This window comes from Stegostoma tigrinum, chromosome 8 (genome assembly GCF_030684315.1).
Source record: "Stegostoma tigrinum isolate sSteTig4 chromosome 8, sSteTig4.hap1, whole genome shotgun sequence".
In the NCBI taxonomy this organism is placed as follows: Eukaryota; Metazoa; Chordata; class Chondrichthyes; order Orectolobiformes; family Stegostomatidae; genus Stegostoma; species Stegostoma tigrinum.
In genome coordinates, this window is record NC_081361.1 from 63,316,897 (window position 1) to 63,327,363 (window position 10,467).

Here is a 10,467-nt window from a genome sequence, read left to right on the forward strand (position 1 = left end):
GTGAGGCTGCAGTGCTAACCACTGAGCCACCGTGCCACCCCAATTCAGGCAAGGTTTTCTATATTAATACCTGGAATGGGTGGGTTGTCTTAAGAGAAAAAGTTATCAGGTTAGGCTTGATTAGGAAGATTTAAGTGGAGATTAGATTGAAACATGCAAAATCCTGGTGGGTCTGTCAGAGTTGATCTGAAAAGAATGTTCCCTCTTGTCAGAGAACCTAGAACCAGATATCACTGTATAAAATTAAGGATTTTCCATTTAAGGCAAGGTGAGAAAATTAAATTCTCAGAGGCAAGACTGTTTAGAATTCTCTCTCAAAACACACAGTGGAAACAGAGACTTTGAATATTTCTAAAAACTGAACTGAACGGATCATTGGTAAGCAAGGCAGTGCAAGATTATGGGTTTGTTGGCAGGAATGTGGATTTGAATGGTTATATGAAATCAGCCATGGTCTTATTAAATGATGGAGCAAGCTCAAGGGACCAAACAGCACAACCTAGCTCCAAACTCATGTCTTATCTAACCATCCAAAATATTTGCACTCCCACAATACCGGCCTCTTGACCATTTGATTTCAATCGTGTCCTGCCTCAAGAAATTTTCCCCCGAAATCTCTCCAATCCACTTCCTTCTATTAAAGGCATTCCTTTAACCCTAGTCTCTTAGACCATACTTTTGGTCAGCTGCCTTAAGATGTCTTACAGGGTTCATTTTCTCTGAAGTGTTTTGCAAGACTATAATACTTGAAAAATGTTTTAACTAATCAAGTTCATAAATGATGACACAAATGTGTGAATTAAACAAAGTACATAAAAACTGACGTTCAGTTGGATTCTGAGAATAGGCTGATAAATCACACCCTTTTGGGATATGTAGTGAGTGGCATGTAAAGAAAAAGGGCAGGTGCCCAGCCCTCCACCTTCTCAACGTGTCCCAAGTCCACCACCCCTATTACTATCAGCTGAAATCATTTAGATTCCCTACAGTGTAGAATTTACTTACTTAACATGTGAATAATTGGTTATGTGCCAACTGAAGCTGTTTAGAGCTCAGTTGACACCAATATTACGATGCCCACATCATAAAACAGTTGCTGTGTTTTTTGTTGTGTTGTTTTATTCCCACACCCATCAGTTGGGGTTGAGCCAGGTGAAAAGAAAGAATGATCAAGAACTAGGCTTGGGCTTCTTTACAACACTGTAATATTAAGACTGAATTTCATGTATCGTGTTCAGACATATATCAGGCTCTAATCTTTGTTACATTATTCAAAAACGAATTCCTCAACTCTACTGCATCATGCTAGTTATTCTTCTCTGTGTGCTTGTCCACAGAGATTTCTCACATTCATGTGGCGAGACTGCAGGCTCCTCCCTAGCTGATGTGTTTTCCTTTTCCAAACTGCAACCACACTGTTGTTTGTCTCCCACAAGAAGCAGCTCATGACATAATCACAACATTATTTCAGGGTCCAAACCCTATGATGAAACAGCATGGGCAGGCAGGAAGAAACTGGCAGTCTGGGTTTTTGTTTAAAAACAAAAAACAGCAGGAATGAAGGGGTGCTATTTTTGGTGAGTTTAGTTTGGGAAACCAGGTGAGAGCTGTGTGCCCACCCCCAAAAAAATATTGTTTATCTCTTCGTCCCAATCCTGGCAGCCTTCAAAGCCCACCCTTCCATCTCATTTGGCTCTATTCCTTAGCAGGTGGAACATCTCCTGTCCTGTGTTTCAGAGTCCCATGGATCTGGGAGCCATTGCTCCTCCTCCATGGGTGTGACTGCAGTTCTGGCAATGCCTACTACAGAGCTTTGATCCCACCATAACTGTTGGACCTCAAGGGATTGGAGGGGAGTGTGGAGCTGACAAGGGAGTCCCATTTCCATCCCCACCCTTCTCCTTCTGGAGAGACCACTCTCTCCAGGACTCCCTTGTCCGGTCCACACTCCCCTCCAACCAGACCACACCTGGCACTTTCCCCTGCAACCGCTGGAAGTGCTACACTTGCCCCCACACCTCCTTCCTCACCCACATCCTAGGCCCCAAGATGACTTTCCACATCATGCAGATGTTCACCTGCACATCTGCCAATATGGTACACTGTGTCCATTGTACCCGTTGTGGCCTGCTCTACATTGGGGAAACCAAGCGGAGGCTTGGGGACCGCTTTGCAGTTCGTAATAAACAACTGCACCTCCCAGTCATGAACCATTACAACTCCCCCTCCCATTCCTTAGATGACACGTCCATCCTGGGCCTCCTGCAGTGCCACAATGATGCCACCCAAAGGTTGCAGGAACAGCAACTCATATTCCTCTTGAGAACCCTGCAGCCCAAAGGTATCAATGTGGATTTCACAGGCTTCAAAATCTCCCCACCGCATCCCCAAACCAGCCCAGCTCGTCCCCACCTCCCTAACCTGTTCTTCCTCTCACCTGGCCCCTCCTCCCAACTCAAGCTGCACCTCCATTTCCTCCCTACTAACCTCATCCTGCCTCCTTGACCTGTACGTCCTCCACGGACTGACCTCTCCCCACCTATCTTCTCCTCTATCCATCTTCAATCCACCTCCCCCTCTTTCCCTATTTATTTCAGAACCCTCTCCCCCTCCCCCTTTTCTGACGAAGGGTCTAGGCCCAAAACGTCAACTTTCCTGCTCCTCTGATGCTGCTTGGCCTGTGTTCACCCAGCTCCACACCTGGTTATCAGTGAAGACAGTGGACTAACATTGGGCAACTTAAATGAGGGGAGGTTTAAGTCATAAACTAGATACATTATCCCAGAAAACTGAGTGCAGGGCTAGTATTTCAGAAGCTAATACATGCCAGTTAGACAGACATTTAACAATTCCAAGTTAAAAGTCAAGAAGAAAAAGGCAGTTAGAATAAGTAAGTCTGACAGGTATTTTTAAGGGTGTTTATTAAACACATGTCTCAAGGGGCGGGAGAAGACAAGAATTAAAGAAGAAAGTGGCCAAGAAGAATGACATGGGCCTCTCACGGGGGACAAAGGAATGTCATTACTTCACCTAATTTATTTTTTTAAATACAGAGCTGTTTGGCGGATAACCAGAACTCAAAGTGGAAAGGCATCATGCTCCGATGGACGACAATACGGAACGTCCACCGAGTTTCGAACGAAAACAGGAAATTTAAGAACTCGGTTCTTTAATGTCCGCTATTTTGCCGCGTGTGCAGGTAAAGACGAATTATTTGACAGACGACGTTAAACAAAGGGGGCTAATCCCGAGCGGGAGGAGTGGAGCCGCCGGGTTGGGATACACGGAGAGTCCAGTCAGCACTGACCTTCCATCAGCCTTTCTCTTCTGTTTCCAAAGCGATGTGAAGTTCATGAGTGCAGACATCAATTCAGAAAACGAATCCAACTTCTGCTAAGTTCACCGGAGGTGCTTTAAGTTCTTGAAACGTTCACTTCTGTGATTTCTTCGCCCGAGGTGAATGACGCAGGAAACTCTTGTCTTCATTCCACAGATGTGCCACTCCCAGGCGACGCCCATTCGCTAATTATCTCCGCCTGACGAACGAGTTCATTCATGAGCCGAAAGCTTCCCAGCATGAACGTCTCCAATTTCTTGTTTAAAATACCACCAGAATTTTAAAAACAAAACAAAGCAATCAAGGTATGTTTCTAAAGTTGATGAGAAATTGCTCCATTTCATAACGTTCACACCGTGAGACCTACCGATACTTTCATTTAAAGGAAAAGCAGAAATAGCTGGAAAACGTCAGAGGTGTGCCAGCAACTATGGAGAGAAATAGTATTAACATTTTTCGGATCCGGTGACCCTTCTTCAGAATGGATTGTAGCGCGGAAAGGCATGATATATTTAAAGATGAGGGGGGGAGAAGTAAATAAGATACCCGCGCCCCTCTGATTCCATTCCGTCTCCCAACCCCAGCTCCTGTAACGTGTTTACTATCCCTTCTTCTGACTTCACCCTCTCTGCTGAATGTCTGTTTTATCCCTCTGTGTCCCCATCTCTATGAATTTTGGGTATGACATGACATTGAACTCTTCCTCAATTCATTGCCTCTTGTGCCCAAGATTCCTCCACACTCTGCCTCCAGCTGGACCCTTCCCGCTGGCCTTTGACAGCAAATTTTGTAATTAAACCTGCTAAACAAGGGGGTTGGGAGTGCTAGTGTTGTCTGGTGAACTAACCTCGACTTTGCAGAGGCTGAGTACCAGCTCAGACACCATCTACAACATGCCCTGGCCCATGACCCTAACATAAGGCTGTATCCACAATGATTAACTAATCTCGTTTCATCTGTTGAAAACTATTTTTCTCAGATGGCGTACTTGCTGTCACAAGGATTGTAAAGGGGAACAGGCATCAGGAGAGCTGAAGAATATGAGGGAGGAATTGAAGTAACAAGATATCTGGGCTACATTTGCTCTAGGGTTCAATGAAATTGGTGGGAGGAAGATCATACGGAGCATGCATGTTGGCAAGAATCTCTTGCAGACTAGCCTGATTTTGTACTGTAAATTCTATAATATTTATCACATTTATTGAGTATTGTCATTTGTACTGAGGTTCATTGAGAAATGTAAAAGGTCATCATGATTCATCACCATCGCGGATGACAGAATAAATTGACATTAAATTGATGTTACTTAAACTGAAACAGCTGTAGACTTCACCCCCTCTGCTCCTTCAGTGGCCACTGTCAGACATCGCCCGTGGGGTCTTGACAACATGCTCCTTTTCTGCCACTACCATACCTGTTGCATCCTTGTTTGAGCTGGAGATAGTCACAATATATGGGTCCCGCACCTCCTCCAATGCTGGATAACGATCCACTCTATCAGACAACATGCTTTGAGCTAATATTTCTTTCTCCTGTCACATTGACTCAGTTGATTTTACCAGAAGCAATAAATCCTTCTGGTGAAGCAGACAAATCCAAGACAACAGTCCACTTGACCAGCAACATTTCCACAAACATCCAGTACCTCAAACAATGATGGTCACTAGTGACAGTTTATACCATCTACAAGATGTACTGCAGAAATTCACCAAGGGCTCTCAGACAGCACCTTCCAAACCAATGACCACTACCATCAATAAGGACACAGGAGAAATGTGGGAGTATGACCATCGACAAGTTCCTCACCGAGCCACACACCATTCACACTTGGAAACAATTTGCTCTTCCTTCAGTATTGCTGGGTCAAAATTCTGAAACTCCCAATGCTACCTACACCAAATAGACTGCAGCAGTTCAAGAACGCAGCTTACTACCACCTTTTTAAAGAGTAACTGAGAATGGGCAGTAAATTCTGGCTGAGCTAGTGAGGCCCACATTCAGAGATGGAGTTAGAAAATAACACATTTCATATGCTTAGGCAGACCATACAAAAATATATACATTCCAAAGTGTCCCAAAAATTGAAAGTCATTGGTCTCAACTAGAAAAGGGCCATTAAAGATGGCATATATTGATGTGTTATGTCCTAAATATTATGAACCTGAGAATAATCTTCAGTCCCAGGGCTGAACAGACATTACAACAGTCACTACACTCAAGAAAGTCCTTGCTGTAAGGGACATTCTGTAATCAGAATTGATACTGTGTAAATGTAAGATGGTTTGGCACAAGTCGATGTAACCCTGTGGAAATCTTGTCATTTCTAGCTAGGTCACAACATTTAAAATATTGTACAATAAACAATATTTCTGGATGACTAATTAAATGGCATTTATTTCATCATTCCTCACTTGCACTGTAACCAGAGATAATCCCCACCACAGTTACTGGCTTTCTGGCACGTGGCACTCTTTCAGGGTCAAGTTTCTGTTGCCGAGTGGTCTAACCAGTTCTCTAATTGAAAAAAAAACTTGCTTGATAGAACTATAAGGATAGCAACATATTCAGGATATTATGTAACAATTTAGAATGTCAAAGGAAGAGGATGATCCCTAATGAGAAAGAAAGATATCTAAGCATTAATTTAAAAAAGCTGGCTCTGAAGATTCTGAAATAGAACCAATATGGGTAGAAATTAGCAATATTAAGAGCCAGAAAACAAACGTGGGAATAGGCCATAGCCCTCTGAGCAGCAGCTGCAACATGCAAAGATAATCTAGGTAATTATAGACCAGTGAGCCCGACTTCATGGTGGGGAAGCTACTGGAGAAGATACTGAGGGATAGGATCTATTTACCTTTGGAAGAAAATGGGCTTATCAGTCATAGGCAGCATGGTTTTGTGCAGGGAAGGTCACGTCTTACCAACTTGCTAGAAGTCTTTGAGGAAGTGACAAAGTCAACAGATGAGGGAAGGGCTGCGGATGTCATATACATGGAATTCAGTAAGGTGTTTGATAAGATTCCCCATGGTAGGCTGATGGAGAAAGTGAAATCACATGGGGTCCAGGGTGTACTAGTTAGATGGATAGAGAACTGGCTGGGCAACAGCAGACAGAGAGTTGTAGTGGAAGGGAGTTTCCCAAAATGGAGAACTGTGGCCAGTGGTGTTCCACAGGGATCCATGTTGGGACCACTGTTGTCAATGATATACATAAACGATCTGGAGGAAGGTATAGATGGTTTGATTAGCAGGTTAACAGATGACACTAAGATTGGTGGAGTAGCAGATAATGAAGGGGACTGTCAGAGAATGCTGCAGAATATAGATAGATGGGAGAACTGGGCAGAGAAATGGCAGATGGAGTTCAATCCAGGCAAATGCGAGGGGATGCATTTTGGAAGATCCAATTCAAGAGCGAACTATACAGTAAATGGAAAAGCCTTAGGGAAAATTGATGCACAGAGAGATCTGGGGGTTCAGGTCCATTGTACCCTGAAGGTGGCAACGCAGGTGGATAGAGTGGTCAAGAAGGCACACGACATGCTTTCATTTCATCGGACGGGGTATTGAGTACAAGAGTTGGCAGGTCATGTTACAGTTGAGTAGGACTTTGGTTTGACCACATTGGGAATACTGCATACAGTTCTGGTCACTTCATTACTAAAAGGATGTGGGATGCTTTAGAGAGGGTGGAGAGGACGTTCACCAGGATGTTGCCAGGTATGGAAGGCGCTAGCTATGAAGAGAGGTTGAGTAGATTCGGATTACTTACTTTAGAAAGACGGAGGTTGAGGGGGAACCTGATTGAGGTCTACAAAATCATGAGAGGTATAGACAGGGTGGATAGCAAAAAGCTTTTTCTACAGAATGCGGGACTGAATTACTAGGGGTCACGATCTCAAAGAGAGGAAAAGTTTAAGAGAGATATGTATGGAAAGTTGTTTATGCAGAGGGTGGTGAGTGCCAGCAGAGATGGTAGAGGCAGGCACGATAGCGTCATTTGAGATGTATCTGGACAGATACGTGAATGGGCAGGGAGCAGAGGGATGCAGATCCTTGGAAAATAGGTAACAGGTTTAGATAGGGGATCTGGAACGGCACAGCTTGGAGGACCAAAGGGCCTGTTCCTGTGCTGTAATTTTCTTTGTTCTTTGTAAGCAAAAAAATTATAGAAGCTTGTTATAAAGGCAATGTGAATTATTCTGCAGAACTTGAATCTTCATATAGATTGGGACATTTTAATTGGTCCAAAAGTCAACTTATAGAATAGTTTCATGACAGTTTCATGGACTGATCTGCTGTGGAATTATCAAAATTAAACTGTCTTTGATCTAGTAGTGTGCAATAAGGCAGGATTCACAGAATCGTAGATTGTTTAATAATATCATATTTCACAGAGGATTTGTTACTCATTATTATGGTACCATTGCATTTCATGTTAAATTTGAAAACAATGCACTCTAAATGCAAATGCCAATTTTAAACATGAAGATAACTATATAGGTAGAAGAACTGAGTAAGGTTAATTGGGTAAATCAACCGAAAACTTTGGCCCTGAGTGAACAAAGGAAAACATTGACGTAAACAATTCAAAACCTTCAATAAAATACATTCCATTGAATAACAAAAACTCAGCAAAGTAAGATCCATCCATGGCTCACGCAGGAAGCTAAAAATAATAATTTTTGGTTTCCTTATCAGAGGAAAGATGTATTGGCGTTGGAGGCAGGTCAAAGAAAGTTCACTAGGTTGATTTCAGTTATGGAGGGTTTTTCTTCTGAGGACGTGTTGGGTTTTGGAGATTGGGTTTCTAATCATTAGTGTTTAGAAAAATGCAAGATTTCCTTCGAGAAATGCAAGATTTTATTGAAACATGCAAGATTCTTAGCAGTGATAATGGGAGGATGGATGAACACAGCACCCAGCAGCATCTCAGGAGCACAAAAGCTGACGTTTTGGGCCTAGACCCTTCATCAGAGAGGGGGATGGGGTAAGGGTTCTGGAATAAATAGGGAGAGAGGGGGAGGCGGACCGAAGATGCAGAGAAAAGAAGATAGGTGGAGAGGTAGGGAGGGGATAGGTCAGTCCAGGGAAGACGGACAGGTCAAGGAGGTGGGATGAGATTAGTAGGTAGGAGATGGAGGTGCGGCTTGGAGTGGGAGGAAGGGATGGGTGAGAGGAAGAACAGGTTAGGGAGGCAGAGACAGGCTGGACTGGTTTTAGGATGCAGTGGGTGGAGGGGAAGAGCTGGGCTGGTTGTGTGGTGCAGTGGGGGGAGGGGACAAACTGGGCTGGTTTTGGGATGCGGTGGGGGAAGGGGAGATTTTGAAGCTGGTGAAGTCCACATTGATACCATTGGGCTGCAGGGTTCCCAAGCGGAATATGAGTTGCTAGTCTCCTGCATTTCCCGCAACACATCCCTCACAACCCACCCCTGCCACAACCGCCCAAACAGGATCCCCCTCATTCTCACAGACCACCCCACCAACATCCGGATACAACGCATCATCCTCCGACACTTCCGCCATCTACAATCCGACCCCACCACCCAAGACATTTTTCCATCCCCACCCTTGTCTGCTTTCCGGAGAGACCACTCTCTCCGTGACTCCCTTGTTCGTACCACACTGCCCTCCAACCCCACCACACCCGGCACCTTCCCCTGCAACCGCAGGAAATGCTACAGTTGCCCCCACACCTCCTCCCTCACGCCAATCCCAGGCCTCAAGATGACTTTCCATATTAAGCAGAGGTTCACCTGCACATCTGCCAATGTGGTATACTGTATCCATTGTACCCGGTGTGGCCTCCTCTACGTTGGGGAAACCAAGCGGAGGCTTGGGGACCGCTTTGCAGAACACCTCTGCTCGGTTCGCAATAAACAACTGCACCTCCCAGTCGCGAACCATTTCCACTTCCCCTCCCATTCTTTAGATGACATGTCCAGCATGGGCCTCCTGCAGTGCCACAATGATGCCACCCGAAGGTTGCAGGAACAGCAACTCATATTCCGCTTGGGAACCCTGCAGCCCAATGGTATCAATGTGGACTTCACCAGCTTCAAAATCTCCCCTTCCCCCACTGCATCCCAAAACCAGCCCAGTTTGTCCCCTCCCCCCACTGCACCACACAACCAGTCCAGCCTGTCTCTGCCTCCCTAACCTGTTCTTCCTCTCACCCATCCCTTCCTCCCACCTCAAGCCGCACCTCCATCTCCTACCTACTAACCTCACCCCACCTCCTTGACCTGTCCATCTTCCCTGGACTGACCTACCCCTCCCTACCTCTCCACCTATCTTCTTTTCACTCCATCTTCGGTCCGCCTCCCCCTCTCTCCCTATTTATTCCAGAACCCTCACCCCATCCCCCTCTCTGATGAAGGGTCTAGGCCCGAAACGTCAACTTTTGTGCTCCTGAGATGCTGCTTGGCCTGCTGTGTTCATCCAGCCTCAAATTTTATTATCTAACATTCTTAGCACGTTTGACATTGTGGACACAAAGGTTGTCCTCCTTTGTAGGAGAGTCCAGGACCAGAAAACATTCCTGAAACCATTCTCTTACACCTCTTCTGCACTCTCTCCAATGTATTTGCATCATTTCTGACATCCCAGCTCCCACAATTGTACACAATACACCAGTTGAAGTCTAACTAGTTTCTTGAGTCCAGATTAATATCTTTTTCTTCTACTGTATGCTCTTATTGATAAAGCTGGCTTTATGAACTGCTCACTTTACATGTTTTACCAAAATGGGCTTTAGGCCTTAAACCTCATAAGGGACAAATGTCCAGCACCTGATAGCCTACACTCCAGGGTATCTAAAAGAGATAGCTGCAGAGGTAATGAGTGTGCTTCTGTGTAATTGCCAGAATTCCTTAGAATTGCTACACTGTTTTTTCAAAACCAGAGAAAAGGGTGAAAATAAGGAAGTACAGGGCAGTTAGTTGAATGGCAATTGTTGGACAAATGCTAAGATCTTTATTCAGGAAGCCTTAATACACTTTGGAAATTCATCACATGATTACAGAACAGGTCAACATGGTTTACCGATGTAACCAGTAAGGTGGATAAAGGGGAACTAGTAGTTATATATGTGGATTTCCAAAGGTTGTTTGCTAAAACACAATA

At 44.6% G+C, this 10,467-nt stretch overlaps 1 protein-coding gene across 1 annotated transcript in view; it reads right to left on the bottom strand.

Moving 5' to 3' along the window:
* ttc39a (tetratricopeptide repeat domain 39A) overlaps window positions 1-3,521 on the bottom strand; it is an 88,683-nt gene extending 85,162 nt beyond the window's left edge. The window contains exon 1 of the mRNA XM_048539482.2: window positions 3,308-3,521. Coding sequence (XP_048395439.1) covers window positions 3,308-3,366 — 59 coding nt within the window. The 5' untranslated portion in view covers window positions 3,367-3,521. The remainder of the gene's footprint in view (window positions 1-3,307) is intronic.
* Between the last annotated feature and the right edge of the window lie 6,946 nt (window positions 3,522-10,467).